At 43.8% G+C, this 19,771-nt stretch overlaps 1 protein-coding gene across 1 annotated transcript in view; it reads left to right on the forward strand.

Moving 5' to 3' along the window:
- The window catches only part of NRG2 (neuregulin 2), a 244,816-nt gene that overhangs the window by 55,538 nt on the left and 169,507 nt on the right, over positions 1–19,771 (forward strand). The window contains 1 exon segment of the mRNA XM_054694326.1: positions 13,420–14,255. Coding sequence (XP_054550301.1) covers positions 13,420–14,255 — 836 coding nt within the window.

Below are 19,771 nucleotides of genomic sequence, written 5' to 3' on the forward strand. Positions count from 1 at the left end.
TCTCAATAAATACATGAATAAATTAATGGATTAAAAAGTATGCATATACCTTTGGTATAAATGTGTGTATGTATGCATGAGCAAGAGAGAGTGTGTGTGTGTGTTTGTGACAGAGAGAGAGAAATGGAGATTGATTTTTAGAGAAGACTCTAGAGATGCAGAGACCAAGATTATTAAAGAGAAATAGAGTTGGTTGCATAATACTAAAGAATCAGAACCTTGACTTTATTAATAAGACTCTTTATAAGCATTCACTATATGCCAGACAGTATCCTGAGTATTTTACATGAAGTACTTTATGTAATCCTCATGAAATGACCCTGTAGAATAGATACTATTCTTATCCCCATTTTATAGATGTCAGGGAGAATAAGAGGAATAACTCAAGGTTGTGGAGCTTACAAGTAGTAACGCAAGCATATAATCCCAAGCAATCTGACCTGGGAGCCTACTTTCTTAACTGCAAGGCTGTGTTGCTTTCTGCTTGATTGTGTCCATATGGTGATAAAAGCTTAGTGACCTCAGATGTCTGCATCAGGCTTTTGTCTAAATTTAAGCCTCAGTAAGTCAGTGTCTCCTGGAGGTTAAGGCCTCTTTACAATGGTGCAGGTGGAAGCAATAAGGTTCAGGACAATAGGATATAAAAATCTGTACAGGATTCATTTTCTCAAAAAGTCACACAAATATTTTCACCTCTGGGATTTTATGCTTTGTACACAATAAAGGGAAAAATAAAAGCTTTTCTTTAATTAAACAGAGCCCCCTCCCCTCTCCGCTGGTCTGGAAAGCTAAGAGGGACTACAGTCTTGTGAATTAGCAGTGTTATTTAGCTTTCCCTCTCCCCTCCCTCATGTCTAGCCCGTATTTAGTGCTCCACAATTATTTCTTTAATTGTTTCATATAAGGATATTTTATATTTATGTGTTGGTTCTACTCTTCTTTTTTTTTTTTAAGTGAGTCGACTTTTTTTTTTTTAAAAGATTTACTTATTTATGCATACAAGAACTGGGCCACAGGCCAGAGGTGTGGGGAGTGAGAGGATTCACCAGAGACAGAGTGGGGAAAGAACTGGCAGATTGACTGAAATACACTGCTGAGGGGAACAGCGGGCGATTCAAGAGAGGTCTGCTGCACCATGTGGGTAGCTCCCTGGCGGGGGATCAAACTTGTGCCGCAGTGGCTGCAGATAGCTTTGATAGCGCTGTCTTTAATCCCTGCACCATCAGGGAGGCCCAGTTCTACTCTTCTTGACCCACCGCTTTCCATCCTTCCCTGTCCTGCTCTCAACCCTCAAGAACTGCCCTTTAGTATTACATCATCTGGATCCTACTTCTCAAGGGGTTCAGCAGGAGCTTGGCGCAGGGATAGGAGGAAGAGAAAGTAGGACATTTCTTCTCTTAGGTGCCATGTTTTTGGAACAGCTGCCCACAGCCCCTCCTATAGGACTCTAGCACTCCCCAGGGTCTGGGAACACTTTCTTCAGGTTCCCCCTGTATGTCTAGAGAAGAGAAGATTTTAACAAACGCTTGCTAGTCCCTTAGTGCCTCTATGTACCTGTTTTTTCCTTTAGTTCTGCCACATCTTTGTAAATAGTCCCTTTAATAAATTATTTTCTGTAAACTCTTTCAAGTAGAATACTATTTCCTGTTTGCAACCCTGCCTGATAGATTTCCCCTCCAGTAGCTTTCAAGTTTCTTAAAGGCATAGAAGAGGCCTGGATTTCCAAATTGTTATAAGATTAAATAGACCCTAGGAAGATTGTCTCACAAACTGAATCATGAGATTGTCTCACTCTGTTTGCAACACTGCTCAGGGGAGAGAAACTCTGAATGAGACAGACATGGGTACCCAGTTACAGGTTTCAGAGGTCATTTGTCAGACTTTTTTACAATTTCAATGAAATGACCTTAAGATTATTCATTCCCTTTGCCCCAAGACTCTGACCATCAGGCAAATTTGTGATTATTAAACTAGTTCCTTAGGTAACTTGTTCCAGAGAAGGGGGATCTTATAGGAGGGTGAATACCAACATTCCAGATCCTGAAAAGTTACAGTCTTATATTAGTGAAATTGAAATTTAAAGAAAGGAGGGTAAAAGATTATAGTTTCCCATCCTCCCCCTTCCACATGCATACTACCTGTTTTGGTTTTTTTCTTTCTTTCTGGCTTGCATTTCTCAAACACAGTTTTTATTTACTTATTAATTCATTCATTCCTTTGCTTATGACTTCAGTCCTGTGTTGACATGAAGATCGCTTTTGCCTATACTTATAAACTAATTAGGGTCTCTTCTCTGAAACTAATTTGATCTCCATATCCTTCTTCCTTCCGGCTACCATAAAGAATCACTTATCCTGTCAAAGACCAGCCCCTGTCTTTGTGCTCTTAAGTCCATTCCTTCTGGTTTTCTGAGGGCCTTCAGCCTTCAATTACCTCCTGTATCCCCCAACAATTTCCTCCTTACCTGAACACTCGTATTAGCATACAAACATGCTCCAGCATCTCCTGTTTTGGTAAAAATCCTCCCTTGACTCTACATCTCCCTCCTAATAGTCCTTCCTTTCTTTGCTCCTCTGCAAAGCAAAACTGTTTCTGAAGAAGGTATTTATATTGGCTGTCACCCCTTCCTTACCTTGCATTGACTCAGTCCCGGCTTCCTGCCAGGAATCATCACTCCACTGAAACAGTCAGTCAAGGTCATCAATGACCTCCATGTTGCTGAACTCTATTGCTCTTTCTCATCTGGCTCAGACTCTTATAAATACTAGACACAGGCCATCAGAATCTTTTTTTTTTTTAAGTTTATTTATTTATGCAATCACTGGGTACAGTCAGAAGCAAGGGAGGGTGAGAGAATTCACCAGAGCCAGAGCGGGGAACAGAACAGGCAGACTGAAGTACACTGCTGAGGGGAGCAGCGGGGCGGCAGGAGAGGTCTGCGCGCCATGTGGGACCCTCGCCCGTGGCCGGGGATCGAACAGGTGCTGCCGAGGCTGTGGGCAGCTTCGCAACCCAGTGCTCAACCGCTGCGCCACCAGGGGAGGCCCAGAATCTTTTTAAAATACTTTCTTCTCTTGGCCTCCATGACACCATTCTCTCAGTCTCCGTTCCTGATTCCTCTAATCAACCTCTAAATATGGGGGTTCCCCATGGCTAAGTTCTAGACTTACACCATCTACCTGTGGCTACTGCACACTTGAAATGTGGTGTGAAATGATATATGCTGTAAGTATAAAAGACACTCTGGATTTTTAAAGCTTAGTATGGAAAAAATATATGTAACATATCTCTAGTAATTTTTATATAAGTACATGTTGAATAAACATTTTGGATATATTGGGCTATTAAAATTCTGTTACTTTTTGCCTTTTTATAAAAGGCTACTGGGAAATTTTTTAAAATATTTATTTATTTATTAAAGATTATTTATTATTTATTATTTATTTATTTATTAAAGATTTATTTATTCATGCATACAAGAACCAGGGTACAGACCAGATGCACAGGAGGGTGAGAGAATTCACCAGAGACAGAGTGGGGAACAGAACAGGCAGACTGACTGAAATATACTGCTGAGGGGAGCAGCAGGCGAGACAGGAGAGGTTTGCCGAGCCACGTGGAATTTTCGCCGGCTGCGGACAGCTTCACAGCGCTGCACTCAACTGCCTGCACCACCAAGCGAGGGCCTACTGGGATATTTTAAATTATATATGTGGCTCACATATAGTGAGTGGACAGTGGGGAGTGAGGTTCTAGATCCTCTTCCCCATCAACCTACCTTTTCATCATCCTACCTAGTTCCACAGCTTTAAATACTATATGTTGACTTCCAATTTAGACCTCTAAATCTAACCTCTTGTTTGAAGCCTAAACTTACATATCCAGCTGGTATTTGATTTTTCTTTTGAACTCTAACAGGTATCTCACCATTAATTAATGTAAAAATTTAGAATTTACTATCTCCTCCAGCCTCATTATGTTACTTGCTAAGTTTCCCATCTCAGTCAATGGTGCTATCATCTTTCCAGTTGCTCAAGCTGAAAATGGAGTCATCCTTAATCCTTCTATTTTCTTTATCCACTTCATCCAATCTTCCAGAAAGTCTTATTGGTACCTTCAAATTATATTTTGAATTCCATCCATTTTTCTTCGCCTCCAAGGCCATTACCCAGATCTAAACCACTGTTACCTCCCACCTAAACTAATGTAACAGCTTCCTAACTCGTCTCTTTGTTTCCTCTCTTGCACCATTACAATCTCTGCTCCATATTTCAGAGTGATCTCTTTTCAATATAAATCAGATTATGTCATTTCTCTACTTAAATTCTCAAATGACTTCCCATTGTATTTAGAATAAAACTCAAAACTACTATAGCTTGCAAGGCCTGCATAAGTCTGATCCCTCTTTAGCATCCTAACCATATTTGCCCTTCATTATAACACTCCCCAGCCTCACTGGTCTTCCCTCCATGCTTTGATCAAATCAGGTTTATTGTTGTCTCCTCCTTAAATGTTTTTTTCCCAGAGTTTTGTGGCTAACTGCCTTCATCCTTCAGATTTCAGAGCAAATATTGTCTCCTTTGAAGGACGATGCTAGCAAGTAGCATTCTATCCACATTGCTTTTAATCTAACAATACTCACATATTCTCTCTCTTCCTTACCTATTTCTTCTCTTACTGAGATGCTTTATTTATTTGTTTGTTTCCATTTTAGTGTCTTTCTCTATTTAAAGAGTATAAACTCTTCAAGAGCAGGGACCTTATATATCTTACTTGTACTTGCATTCTCAGCATCTGCTATAAAGCCTGATCTAGAATAGGCACAAAAAATAGCTTTGAGTGAAAAATTGCAAAGTAAGTATAAATCAAATGGATTTTTCAAATGAAAGAATAAAACTTTTTGGAATAAATTCATTTTGGCATGAATAATATGGAAAGTCTTAGACACTAAAGCAAAACTTAAGGAGTTAATAGCTATCATTCCCTGAGTGTGACTGAGTTTGTCATGTCCAGCAAATATTGAAGGCGTAACGTTTGCAGAACATACTTTCTCTACTCTCAGAGCTGGAACTGCCAAAGAACAGCAGGAGACTCAGCTTGAGAGGCAAAGGGGAAGGATGACATTAAAGAGTGTATATGTTTGTGTGTGTGTGGAGGGCGGGTGTCAAGGGCAGGTGCCCTTAGCACATAATACCTTCTGATACTAGTTTTAGCCCTAGCAGTTATCAGGGCTATTTTATCTCTCATTTAGTATGCATAATAGTTTTTTTTTTGAGACTTTTAACATTTTTTATGAAGTAAAACAGATGCAGTGATGAGTATATAAGTGAATTTTCACAAACTGAATTCGTGCATAAACATCAAGATTTCTTAATCCAGGTGTAGTCCCTGTGAGCATAATAGGTTTTTAATAAATGTTTGTTTTTTAGTAGATTGAAAAAAATAATTTATGAGTTGTAAAGAAAAGTAGTCTTGGGCCTCCCTGGTGGTGCAAGGGGTTAAGACACAGCCTATGAAGCTATTCACAGCCACTGCAGCACGAGTTCCATCCCCAACCAGGGAGCTACCCACATGGCACAGCAGACCTCTCCTGACTCACCCACTGCTCCCCTCGGCAGTGTATTTCAGTCAACCTGCCTGTTCTGTTCTCCACTCTGTCTGTGGTGAATCCTCTCACCCTCCACACCTCTGGCCTGTACCCCAGTTTTTGTATGCATAAATAAATAAATCTTTAAAAAAAAGAAAAGTCAAGTCTTAACCATTTCTGACCTTGGATGATACTGGAAGTGCCTAAGAAGCAAATGAAAAAGAAGGCACACAAACTGGAAAATATGAGGGGAAACAAGCTTGAATTGGAGCTGCAAAGGAACACTAGCCTGAGGACTAGGGAATAAGAAAATTTTCTTCTCCTCTGCTTCACGCCCCCAGAATTGAATCAACCTCAGAGTTCCTGTTGACCTCAGGAGAGGATTCCAAATGCACAAATCAGGAAAACAGAGGGAAGAAAATTTTTGAATGTGAAACAGCAAAAAACGTCCCGCTTGAGGTCATCTCATTGTTTCCCAATCCAAATTAGACATGCCATAACATGCAAGAGAAAAGCAAAGATGGCGTCAAGCACAGACGTATTATCTGATTGCGATAACATAGGACAGATACATCTGTGTCTGGATTGTACTCTGCCCTAGTCTATTTTAGGGAACTTCTGGATCTGAATCGAAAAGTGATATCTGGAAAAGAGATAATAATTTGTGCTCCCATAGTGCTTTTCACTCAAAGGTCTCAAAGCACTTTACAAAGAAATAAATATTATTATCCCAGATGGAGCACCTCAGACAAAGGGACTGCTGCCCTTTTCAGCAGATTTGGGAGTTGACTCCTGACACAGTCCTAGCCTGTGAATTATTGAATCATGCCCTCTCTTGATTGGGATCTGGGACTACCAATGATGAGACCTCTTTAAAAAAATACAAAATAGAACATCATGCTCTACTCTTAAGAATTTTAGCATGTGTTCAAAGCATATGAAAATGGGTGATTTTAAAACTGTGGAATGTGGGGCAAAGTGTGGCTAACTTCAAACGAAAAGCAGTTATTCTAGTCAGGCTAATAATAGCTAACATGTGCCAAACATTCTAAGTGGGCTATATATGTTTATTACTTTATTTGAGATTTACAACAATTTTAATGAGGTGAGAACTAGCGTCACCATGCCCACTTTATAGGGAGGAAACAGACATGGAGAAGTCAAGTACTGCGGCCAACATGTCAGCGAAGCAAGTAGCAGAGCCTAGACTCAGATGTGGGCAGTGTGAGTCCATTGCCCACATTCATAGTCACTTACCCTTCACCAGCTTTGGTGTGGAGCATTTTTCATGAATTATCTGTTTAATCCTCACAACACCCCTAAGAAGTATGATCCTGATTTGACTCACGGTGGGGGAGAGGAACTAAGGGTAAGGGACTTGCAGAAGCTCACCTCCTAGTAGGGGTGGAGCCAGGATTTTGAGCTTTAGGCAAGGAGTCAGGGTTCTAGTGCTGTGGTTACTAAGTGGGCTGTATGACCTTAAGCAAATCAAACACGCTCCAAGGTTTCTGTGTCTGCCACTGTGAAAGGAGGACAAGGGGCTGCCCTGACGCCAAAGTGCTTCTCAGTGCTAATAGTCTCAGATTCTCAGTATCTGTTTTCTCTTTAGTCCCTTGTTTGAAAATCCTTGGAGGAAAAGAAATTAACCACACAGAACCTGAGAGTGACTCTTGGAGCCAAATTTAGAAAACAGATCTCAAAAGGAGAATAAAAGGTTTACAAAATGTCTTTATTTAGAAAGTGAGGCTGTCCTGCAAAGTATTTGGCTTGATCTGTGAGATTCTGTGACCAGATACACATCTCCTTGACTCACCAGTCCTTCTAGGTGCAGTAAGTCATTGTAACCTGGCTCAGTGGTCCTTTCTGGCCACTGAATTGGTTAAAGCTGGAAGAAGCCCATCTTGTGTGGGAGGGATCTAGGAGAAGAAGCCAAGCTTTTCATGTGGGTGTTCTATCTTGAATTCAGAATGTCTATACCATTCTGTCTACTTCTGTTTTTGTTCTCAGTGATTATTATATAGTGACACAGCCCACTGCTACCATGAACCAGTTTTTTCACAAACTTATAGGGAGTCAGTAGAGTGAAAATCTGGCTTCCAAATCTCTGTGGTTCTGTTCAAAAGTGTGAGCTTGTTCCAAAGGAAACAAAATCATCTTGAAGAGCTACCTGTGCTCTCATGTTCACTGTAGCATTATTTGCAGTAGCTAAGGTATGGAGACCACCTAAGTGTCCAACGATGGAGGAATAAAGATGTGCTATATACCATGCTATCTTTTATGTTATTTACCCCTAGAAAACAAGGACACCCTACCATTTCTGACATCATGAATGAAATTGGAGGCCATGATGCTAAATGAAAAAGCCAGACAGAGAAAAGTAAATACTGCATGGTATCTGTTATATTGTAACAGGGTGGTCCCCAGGAAAGGGGGAGGTTCCCTGCCCCACCCAAGGGAGGGTGGAGCTGAGCAGGAAGAGGAGAAGCTGCAGAAGAGACTGAGGAAGGAAGCAGGATGGAGCAAGGAGACCTGGAGGAGGCGCATGGAGCCTAGAGACACGTGAAGAAACTGCGCTTGTCTTTTGGTCGTGGACTGGGTGACACAGATGTGGGTGAGACCCGTGGGGAGGTGACAATGGCAGCTTTTATCTTGATGTTGATTTTGCTCTTTTCCTTCCGGGCTTGTCCAGTTGTTTGTGACCCTTTTCTGTGGGTCCCCACTGGAAGATGCTTTAGACTTGTAGCAGGCTTTGGGGCCTTGTTCTGGGCCAATCCCATTTGGATGGACTTTTACCCACGAGGGGATGGGTAACTCTGGATGCTTCATTTAGAAACTAGACTAGAAACTAGAAACTAGACTCTTTGCCTTACCTGTATTGTTTCCTAGTTTTATTAAAGTTCCTTCCCATTAAAGTCTCCTATGTTTTGTGCTGATGCGGCGGATGGCAGAACCCATTTAGAATAGGCAGGTTTGCAGGGTTTGGGCTGACCCTCTCCCTGTCCTATAACAATATGTTATCTATAAAAACAAACAAACAAATAAACAAGTCAAACTCATAGATACAGGAAAAAGAACTGTGGTTGCCAGGGGCTGGCAGGTGAAAGAGGGGAGAGTTTGGTAAAAAGATGCAAACCTTCAGTTATTAGGACCGAATGTATAATGTGGTGGCAAGAGTTGACAGTATTGTAGGGTATAGTGGAAATTCACTAAGAGAATAAAACTTATATTCTCACCAAAAAAGAAAGAAAAAGGAAAAGATATTAGGTGATGGATGTGTTAATTGTGTAAGAAATGATCACATTGTACACATTAAATATATTACAATTTTTTGGTTGATTATGCCTCAGTGGAGTTGAGATAGATAAATAGATAAATAAGAGGGGAAAAAAGAGAACAAAAATAGGCCTCCCCGGTGGTGCAGCAGCAGGTTAAGCGCAGCGCTGTGAAGCTATCTGCAGCCTCTGCAGTGCGGGTTCGATTCCCGGCTGGCTAGGGTCTGCCCACAGGTGCGGCAGACCTCTCCTGTCTTGCCTGCTGCTCTCCTCAGCAGTGCTTTCCGTCCGTCTGCCAGTTCTGCTCCCTGCTTTGTCTCTGGTGAATCCTCTCACCCTCTTGCACCTCTGGCCTGTACCCCAGCCCTTGTATAAATAAATAAATCTTCAAAGAGAGAGAGAGAAAGAGAGAGAGAGAACAACAACCAAAAAAACCCAAAAGGTGAGCTTCAGTTAGTAATATCTGTAGGCCTTATCAGAATCTTTGTGATCTTGGAGAAGTCATTTAAATTCTTTGTGTCTCAGTTTTCCTCATCTTTTTGTAAAGTGATGCTTATACCATTTGCTCTATAGTGTTATGAATTTCAGAGAATATCCCATTGGTGGAAGTAGCCTGGAGAGGATTAGAACCTTTCAGATGAAAATGAAATGAGGCGGAGTCCTGCCTCTCATTCGCAGAACTGAGGTGGTGTGCCTGATGCAAACACTTTGGCAGTTGGCGGCCCAAATGGAGTCCCAATTGTGCCTGTCATTATTAATCCCCTGTAATTCTCTTCAACTATAAAATGCAAAGTTGTTGAGGCATGGACATATAAACATGAAGTTCCTGACACACAATAGGTCATTACTAAATGGTAGCTATTATGATTTTTATTATCAGTTATTGAATTACAATGAAGAGATAGCAGGTACAAAATATGAAGGTTTATTTTGGAAGACATGCATATTAATTCACTCTAATGCCCAAGAAAAAGCCAACATAGTGTTGGGCAGTCCTCCTAGAAAACCAAATGCCCAAATGGCTGAAGCTAATTCTGGAAATTTCTCTTCATACACATCACACCTTGAGCAAATCTGGATAGATACCTCTTTTTCCTTTAGAAGTCTCTGCCTAAGTCCCCACCATCGGTGGCAGTAGCAATTCTAGTAGACTATTGGATCTCAAAACCTACCTTTGCACTCTAAAGAGTATAAAATTATAATGCAATCATTTCTAACACTTTTGAGAATAAGAATCTCATTTTAAGGTAAATTTTTTTTCCAGGAATTCATTATAATAGTTCTATTTTAATAGTATTTGCTTGGGAAAATACATGTTAAAAATTCAGCAACAGTGAAAAATTAGAGAATGCTCTTAAATATTTTCCTTGTAAGAAAACATTTTTGAATACAAAAATCACAAGGTACAAAAGGGACTACTATGAAAAGCATCCTTCTTGCAGCCCATTCCCCAGTTACCTGGGGTCCTTTCGTTTCGTTTCAGTTTCTACTGTGTCCTTTCAAAGTTAACCGATGCTCTACAAACATTTACATATTTAGCCTTTAGAAAAAGACAAAATGATAGCATATCTTACCACTCTTCTTCACCTGGTTTCACTCTTCTTCATACTTAATGTCTCGCCAAACTTTAAAATGGAATGTGAGAAAATCTATTTTTATTCATCACAATTGCATTGCCTATTTTAATATACAGAAAATCCAAGTCTGCAATTACTACAAACCACTTCAGTATTCTCTGCTCCTAGATTAGGAACCACTGGGATTAGGAAGATACCAATAATATTCAAAACTAATTTTGGCCTTTACTCAGCATCAGGCATTGTTCTAAGCACTTCACCTTTATCTCACATAATCCACATCCTTCAAAGCCTTCAAGTCTCAATTTAAATGTTATCTCCTTAGAGAAGCCTTCTCTTATCCAAGCCCACCTACCCTCCCCTTATTCCATTATTCCCTATCATTTCATTCTGTTTATTTCCTTCAGGACATGCATCCCTTTAAGTAATGAGTTACCGATTTGCATACCGGCTTACTGATGTCTTCCCAACTAGAGTTATGAGCTTTGAGAGCAGGAACAGAGTCAGCTTGGTTCACTGAGTGTACCCAGTGACAAGTGCCATGCCCTAGTGCTTGGACAGGGGAGCCAATCAGTTGGATATTTGTCAAACAAGTACATAATGAGCAAATCCCAGCTTTATTGAGCTGGACTCCAGTACCTCTATAACAGTGAGGAAACTAAGACAGAGAGACTCATCCGAAAGTTAATAAGTTACAAAATTAGCTTGAAACCCAACTCTGACTCCAGAGCTCGAGCTCTTCACTATGCTCTGAGCCCAGAAACAGAAGGTTAGTACAAACCTGGCTGTGTGCGGTCTTGAGTAAGTCCCCTTTCCTCCCTGAAACTGTTCCTTGCTTTGAAAAACGAGAGGATGGAATTAGCATTCTCCTTACGGTGATGTTCTGTGATGGATGAGACCTGTGACCTACGAACATGAGAAAGGGGATACTGAAGGGGCCAGCAAGATTGCCCGGCTAAGAGAGACGATTTTCAGTTTTCTTCCTTCCCTCCTCTTTCACCAAAGATTTGCTGATCCTTATTCTATGCCAACCTCTGTGTCCAACTTCCCTTTGGATAGGGATCCAAAGACATGGTCCCTGTGTTAAAACACCTAGACTGGTGGGTTTACAGACCTATTAACAGCGGCTTAAAGTATGGTATGGATCAGTGCCCTAATAGTAATATGTGTGAGGTAATGGAGAGGAGAAATGGATTAATTGTGTATGTATATGGTGGTGGGGATAGAGGAAAATGAGAAATAATGCTAAGCAGGGCCTTGAGGAAAGAATAATTTCTTAGGTAGACAAGGTGGAGGTGAGGCTTCCCGGATACAAGAAATAGCCTGAAGTGCTGACCATCGCTTGGGTAGGCGGTTGGCTCCCAGACGATGGAGTTGGCCAGGCAGGAGCCCATGAAGAGTCATGCTGCAGCATTTGGACTTTACTCCGAAAAGCAGTGGCATGGCAGATCCTATTTACATGTTATTTTTAGAACGATCACTGGCAGTGGTAGGACTGGAGGAACACCGTGAGGGGGAAGGTGCGGAGGTCAGTTAAGAGGTTATGCGGTAGCCTGTACCCAGGTTCTTGTGTAAACAAATAAATCTTTTTTTAAAAAAAAGCAAGATTTTTTTTTTAAGAGGTTATGCAGTAGTCCAGGTGAGAGATGATGAGCGCTTGGAACTAAGGTGCTCATAGCAGCGTTGGAGAGGAAGTAAATCAATTAGAGATTATTAAAAAGGTGGAACCAAGGACTTGGTGTGTGATTGGATGAGGGAGATAAGATGAGATGAAGGGACTTAATGGAATGGATTGGGTGGCCAAATATAAAATGACGCCATTAGAGGGAATTTGGGGTGGGATGGGAGAAATGATGTTTCTTAGCCAGGAAAGATCTTTAGTTCCCTCCTTCCTTTTCCAGAAGCACAGTCCTGGCCTAAGTCAGACATCCTTGGGTAAATTTCCTGCGGGGCCCAGTCAGGGATACAGTTCTCCGAGATCTCACTCCAGTTCCTGAGCTCCACATTTTTCAAGGGTATAAGCTGGGCTTTGAAAATTCTCTGGCACCTTATTGATAGGAGGAGACTACATTGTGGACCTGCTTTTAAAAATCAGATGCTGACTTTGGTGGTGCAAACGCTCCTGCAAGTATGGAGTTTGGAAAAGAAACCCTTCCCCATAGAGCAGCTTCTCCCCGTGACACCTCTAGCTCTCAGGTTGGCTCTCAAGAAACCCTCACCTCCCTTAGGGAGAGGCGTTTTAAAACAGGAGATTGCATAGTGTGCAGCCTGTCCAGGGGGCAGCTGGAGAAACTCAGCCTCTCCCAAACACCGCCCCTGGTTAGGTGTCCTCAATGTCGAGACTAGTCTCCGTGTAGCCCCAGCTCTTTCCAAAATGACGGGACGGGTTCCTTCCCCACCTCAAGAGGGATCTTCCGCGCCCACTGGGTGATGGCACGGTCAAGCACGTGGGCTCCATTAGAGGCTGGCCTCCAGGGTCCTCCTAGGGAATGGGACAGCCCAGGAGGCGGGAGGCCGACCTGCCAGCCGCATCCTACGGTCGATGGCCAAAGGCAGGGGCACGCCCTGCGTCCCACTCCCACGCTCATAGGACGGTGACAGAATCCGTTATCTCCCACTCCACCCTCTCCTCGCGGACTATCCCACTGTCATGCCGATAAATCCCAAGAGCAAAGGGTAGCACGATTCCTCCCGCGCCCCATGCGGGCCCTGAAGCCGGAGTGCAGTCCCTAGCTTCCCCTGCAGAAGCCGCGCTCCACATTCGGTCGGAGGGTAGAGGGGGGCGCGAGAGAGCAAGTGGGCGGGCGTGCCATCCTCCGCATCCTCCTCCAGGTCCTGGCGCGCAGGGTGGGAGCGCTGCGCGGCGCCGCGCTGCGTATCGCGGCCCACTTGCCGCCTGCCCCCTGCTCTAGCTGGGCCACCTCCCCGAGCTGCCGGTGGAGGGCTACGAGGCGCTAACGTTACGCTGTTTCCGGTTTTCCAGCGGGCTCTGTTTCCCCTCCCAAGGCGGCGGCGGCGGAGCGGCGGAGCCCCCCAAATGGCCTGGCCAGATGCGGCAGGTTTGCTGCTCAGCGCTGCCGCCGCCGCCACTGGAGAAGGCTCGGTGCAGCAGCTTCAGCGACAGCAGCAGCAGCAGCTTCAGCGACAACAGCAGCAGCGGCAGCAGCAGCAGCAAGAGGAGCAGCAGCAGCAGCAGCGAGAGCAGCAGCAGCAGCAGCAGCAGCAGCAGCAGCAGCGAGAGCAGCAGCAGCAGCAGCAGCGAGAGCAGCAGCAGCAACAGCAGCATCTCCCGTCCCGCTGCGCCCCCAGAGCTGCGGCCGCAGCAACAGCCGCAGCCCCGCAGCCCCGCAGCCCGGAGAGCCGCCGCCCGCTCGCGAGCTGCAGCCGCCGGCGGCATGAGGCGCGACCCGGCCCCCGGCTTCTCCATGCTGCTCTTCGGTGTGTCCCTCGCCTGCTACTCGCCTAGCCTCAAGTCGGTGCAGGACCAGGCGTACAAGGCACCCGTGGTGGTGGAGGGCAAGGTACAGGGGCTGGCCCCGGCCGGCGGCTCCAGCTCCAACAGCACCCGCGAGCCGCCCGCCTCGGGTCGGGTAGCGCTGGTGAAGGTGCTGGACAAGTGGCCGCTCCGGAGCGGGGGGCTGCAGCGCGAGCAGGTGATCAGTGTGGGCTCATGTGCGCCGCTCGAAAGGAACCAGCGCTACATCTTTTTCCTGGAGCCCACGGAGCAGCCCTTAGTCTTTAAGACGGCCTTTGCCCCCATCGACACCAACGGCAAAAACCTCAAGAAAGAGGTGGGCAAGATCCTGTGCACTGACTGCGGTGAGTCGCCCCCTCCCTCTGCTAGAGAAAGGGGGGAGGGGCGAGGTGGTGGAGAATGGGGGTGGGGCGGGGAGGTGCTGCAGGTGCCCAGGCCTGGCGGTGCCCGGTCGCTGGGGGTGGGGGGGTGGGGCCGCCCCTGGGCAGGGCGCCTTGGCACGAGTGGGTGAGGGGGTTGGGGTTGGGAAGAGAAGAATCAAGTGCAAAGTGTGCCAGGAGTGGGGGGCGTGAGGAGGCGCTGGCCTGTGCCAGTAGGGATCTGCGGCTGATGTATGGCATGTGGGGCTGGAAAGCTGCCATCATAGCCCAGTAGCGGCAGGAAAAACGGAGAGGTCTGGGTGGTGCTGGCCGGAGGCTCAGTGAGTCAGGAGTGACCCTCAGAGGCCTTGTCCGCTCTGCTCCTATGGGCCTGCCTTGCCCAAGCTGGCAGGGTCTGCAGGAGCAGCTGGGCAGACTCTCAGGCTGTGAAGGCCTCCCTTACAAGTTCTCCTAGAGAATGATGGCCCCCGCCCCCTCCTTCCTCCCCTGGGCCCCTGGCTGTGCGTCCACACCGCTGGCGCAGGCAGAGTTGGACTTTTTCTGCTACTGTTTTCTGTCCTCCATGTGGCTTGGCTTCTCCCCCCCCCCCCCCCCATGTGTGATTGCCTGTCTTTGCTAACCGGGTGACATAGCCCCTCTTAACCTCTAGGACTAGCAAGCAGACACCTCTTTTGGCTGTTTCTGGGAGATCTTACTAGGTCTGTTGATTGTGACGATAATGAAAGAGAGTAACTTCTGCTGTATGCTCTAAGTTCAGCTCTGACATCTTACTGGCAGGATGTGTGGACTGCATCTCTCAGCTTCATAATGTTGGGTGCTGCACAGGAATGCAGTGATTAGGAACAAAACACTGACATCTGTAGAAATCTGTAGATCTGTGCAGCTGGGAATGGAGGACTCCCCAGTCAAAAGTCAAAGAAATGTCAGTGTGAGAGCTTTTTTTTTTTTTTTCCCCTGTGCCTGAACCCAGTATTTACTTCTCAGTAAAATATCTCAAACCAATTTGTCTCCATACTGGAATATTTGGTGTTAGCTCGTCTTGTGCTTACTCATATTGGGGTTTCATTTTGTCCCAACTAAGCCTGACTTTAGTGTTTGTGGTGTGACTCTCTGAGCTGTATAATCACTGAATTGTGATAGATATCCTGGATTGTCTTAGAAGTTGGGGTATGTTTACTAGTTTAGCAACTGATTCTGGGTGTTGTAGATAAAGTTTGAGAAGCAAAGAATGTGCTTCATAGCAAGTTGTGCTGCCTTCATCTTTCTAGATCAATTGACTTTTTGGAAGTTTCCCTCCTCCACCCTCTTCCCCTCCTGTCTTTCAAGAGATAAATTTTAGTTTAATGGTGGGAGTATATCTAGGTACTATGTTAAACTATGATTGCTTTGCTTTTTTTTTTTTTTTAAAGATTTATTTATTTATTTATACAAGCACTGGGTACAGTCAGAAGCGAGGGAGGGTGAGAGAATTCACCAGAGCCAGAGCGGGGAACAGAGCAGGCAGAAGGACCGAAGTACACTGCTGAGGGGAGCAGCGGGCGGCAGGAGAGGTCTGCGGGCCATGCGGGACCCTCCTCCGGTGTCCGGGGAGCAGCCGGGGATCGAACCGGCGCTGCAGAGGCTGCAGGCAGCTTTGCAACCCAGCGCTCAACTGCTGCGCCACCGGGGAGGCCCTGATTGCTTTGCTTTAATCAGAAGAATCTTATGGTGTTTTTATAAGGAGGCAAAAAACGTTGGTGATAACAGCAGTTTATCTCTCCGACATTGTTCTGAGGAATATTGTTGACTGCTCTGTAGTGTTGGTTTTATGCTGTGAAATGCTTTATGATGACAAGTTGAGACCAGTTAAAAATTTCTGATTTTTCAGTCTGGTAAGTATTTTATCTTCCATCCCTTGGAGAGCTGTGGTTCTGTATTATGCAGTGGGAAATAGATAGTAAAAACATTTATTGAACCTTGTCCAAGGACAGCTCCTATTTTGGTTTTTGGTGAGTTGCACAGTGCACATTGCCACATAATCCTTGGTCTGGTCCACTGAGCCCTGGTGGTCATCGTCAGGTAACTCCAGAGAGTAACTAGCTTTTCCGCTCCCCTCCTCCTCCTCTTCTCCTTCCCTCTTCAATTATACCCTGTCTGTTTTAGCTAATGTTTTTACTAGTTGAATGTGGAAATCATGAGAGATTTAGGGGTCAGAAATATAGTCTGCTTTTAGGTTTTGATCGTCTCCTATTATTAAAATAGTGTATGTAGTAGAGTTCTTCAAAAGATAAATTTAGGACTGCAATTACTGCAGAAAAGAGGCCTTCACACATCACAAATTATCAAGGAACAGGAATGTTAAGTAAATATTTTAGACTGTAAAATTTTTAGTAAAAATTTTTGCTTAGACTTGATATTGTATAGATACGGATCAGCTTGAGGGGATTATATAAGGAGATTAGAAACTGCATTTTCTTATTTTTCTACTAGGTGGCTAATGCACTGGTAATGGCCTATTAAATAAGGAAATAAAATCATCCTAACTAACCACAACACCTTCCTTGTGCTCAGCAGGAAATAACTAACAAACTCATTTTCTGTTTTCTATCTCTAAAGAAAACCCTCTGGGCCACTCTGTCATTGGGAACATTTTCTCCTTGGGGCAGATTTGCCCATTGCAAAATAGGGAAACTGGCACTTAGAAACTGTCATCATGGCCCTTATATTGAGCAACTGTGGTTGAATTGATACTTTGTTTAGCCAGTTTCAGCTCTAAGTGTGTCTGGGTTCTGAGAGGTGTGGTTCTTTGGGAAATCATTTAAAAAGATGTGCATTGGTGGATGGGGACTTTGGGTAATAAACCATATAGAAGGTTGTATTATGCTGAAAAGTTGGTGCATACCATCACTACAAGGGTCAAGTTAGACCCCCTTCAAAAATGTCGTCTGAAAGGTTAAATTCCCTGAATCTGTGAAATGTTGACTTGCAGTCTCTGAAGTCCTCTTGGAATAACAATACCTGCCAGAGGGGCATTTTATAGAGCAAATGTGTGTGTCATTGAGCTATAGTTACTGCCTCGAATGGTAAAGAGTTGATTCAAATCTTTGCATTTTTCAGAAGATTGCATACATGAAGGTGTTTTCTGTGCATTCTGTGGAAAGGAGAAGATAATGAGCTAGAAAGGGCTCTCAGCGATTAGCAACTCCTTGCAATGCTGCAAGAGCATCCTGTTCTGCAAATATCCTGCATTTTCAACCATGGTTACATGTATTTTGGTAGAATCACACCCTATTTTGATGCTTTTCTGTTTATGTTTTTAATCTGTTTCCTTACTGAACAGACACATAGAAAAATACTCTTTGGGACTTTCTGGTTTGCGGTTTTCAATGTATAGTGTAGTTTGTTGTCAAAGATGGAAAATGTGTATTCCCGGGAGACCTTATGAACTTTAGGATGGACAGTTATTCATTCATTCGGGCACCCAGATTCACATATTAGAGGAAGGTGGTTCACAAAATTCAGTATAGCAAAAGCAACTGCATATTTTTAAATTGCTGTTTATTTAAAGAATCTTTTCTTCCCCAGCCAGCTGGAAACCCAGCTGTGCTGCAGCTTGAAGATGGGAAAGTGAAACTAGATTAGAAACTGACCAGCCCTAGGGGTGAGGACAGGCTGGGTTATAGATGGAGGGGTTGGATTACCATCATAATGTCATTATTTCTTTCAGTGGCTGTTTTCCTCAACAGAATTCTATTCTGTTCTTGGGGTAAGAACCATCTCTTAACTTTGAGGCCTTCTTTCTCCTAGTTCTCTTGCCCACGCTCCACTCCCCTCCCAAGTATTTGGTACTGTGCCAGGCTATAAGCCTCTGTAAGAGGGACTCTCATAAGCGTTTTTTTGAATGGATGAAGTCAAGTGAAGTTTAGAAAAAAAAGTCTCCAGATTAATACTAAAACAATCTTAACTCTCCAATCTGTGACACCACTTCTTGTGCTGAAAGCTGAGTTTGATGATAGCCTTCACCTGTCTCTATGGGAACCTTTTTTTTTTTCCAAAGGAGTCCTTATCAACTGGAGTACTTAACTACAATGTGCTTAATCATTGTGCTGATTAGTGTTAATGGGATTTGTGTGGTGGAGAATAAAGGTCTTTCTGGAGAAGACCCTCTCGTTTTTTCTTTTGCGGGGGGGGGGGGGGGGGGGGGGGGGGGGGGGGGGGGTGGGGGGTGGGGGGGTGGGGGTGGGGGGTGGGGGGGGTGGGGGGGGGGGTGGGGGGGTAGGTGGAAGGGTAGATTACCATCCCTCCACCCTGGTATTTAAACAATGAATAAAATAACTATCAAATGGTTTGGGAATTAGAGAGAGTGATATATTAACTAACTAGGTGGCTGATTTTTTTGTCCTAATCCTCTGCCATATTTTATTATCTGGAGATTTTGATTTTATTTTCTAATAGCAAATACATCATAGTTTTGTTCTTTATCAGCTTGCATTTATAATTTGAATATATGATTTGAAATTCAGAAAGTATGTAGGAATGTATAGTGAAAAGTCTCTTGCTCACCTCTGTCTGTCCTCAGCTGCCCAGTTCTAAGGCAATTGTAAAGTAACATTCTTAAAACGTGTATTTCTCTAAAAGCGAAAGGTTTTTTAAAATCGTCTTATGTTTTTTTTCTTTCAACAGGTGAAGAATGCATATATTTTGCCATTAAGCCAATTTTATGGTAAATTTTCCCCAAGTAATACATATTATTTTTTTTTTTAACCTAGCCCATGACTTTAACCAGTACTCTACCTCACAAATATCACCCTAGGGTCAAGAATGAAAATGCCAACTTATTTTTCAACTTCTTTGCAATTAGGTAGTGTCTTGTGACAAAGACTCCTTAATTGAGATGTTCAAAGGAGAGATTCAAGGGTTTGTGACTGAGCTTAAGGGCTGTAGCTCTACCCAGTTCCTATTGTTTCACACTCGGTAATCTTACGGTAGCATCCATGTGGGAAATTACAATTCCATATATGGAAAGAGAAAACTCCATAGTGCACGCTTACTTTGATTTTCATTTAGAAGCCAAAGACCCCAGTTGCTGACCAAAACATTTGATTTTGAACATATTCAAGTACAGCTGGTACAATCCCAAGGGAAGGGGATTAACCACCCAAATACTATTTTGGAGTCCATTTCAGGTAACTGATTTGAACACAGTGTTAACATTTTAGAGGATCAGGGAATTGCCATTAGAATATGTAGGGGGTAAAGCAATGTGCACATCTAAACAATGGGACATCTCTAACCTCTAAATCCTGTTGGTTTTAGTAGCACTTGACAATTTTGAACGTTGACTCAGAAAAGGAATGCTATCAATATAAGTGCAGTTTTCTCTGTGGAGTCTTTAGCAACTTGTTCTTGGGTGTTTCTCTTCAAAGTCTGCAATACACGAAAGGTAAAAGAAATTTCTTCCCAGATTTAGAGTTTAAATGGATGTACATGAGGTGGGGATT

Source organism: Talpa occidentalis, unplaced genomic scaffold, assembly GCF_014898055.3.
Source record: "Talpa occidentalis isolate TD23 unplaced genomic scaffold, MPIMG_talOcc4v2.1 talOcc4.13, whole genome shotgun sequence".
NCBI lineage: Eukaryota > Metazoa > Chordata > Mammalia > Eulipotyphla > Talpidae > Talpa > Talpa occidentalis.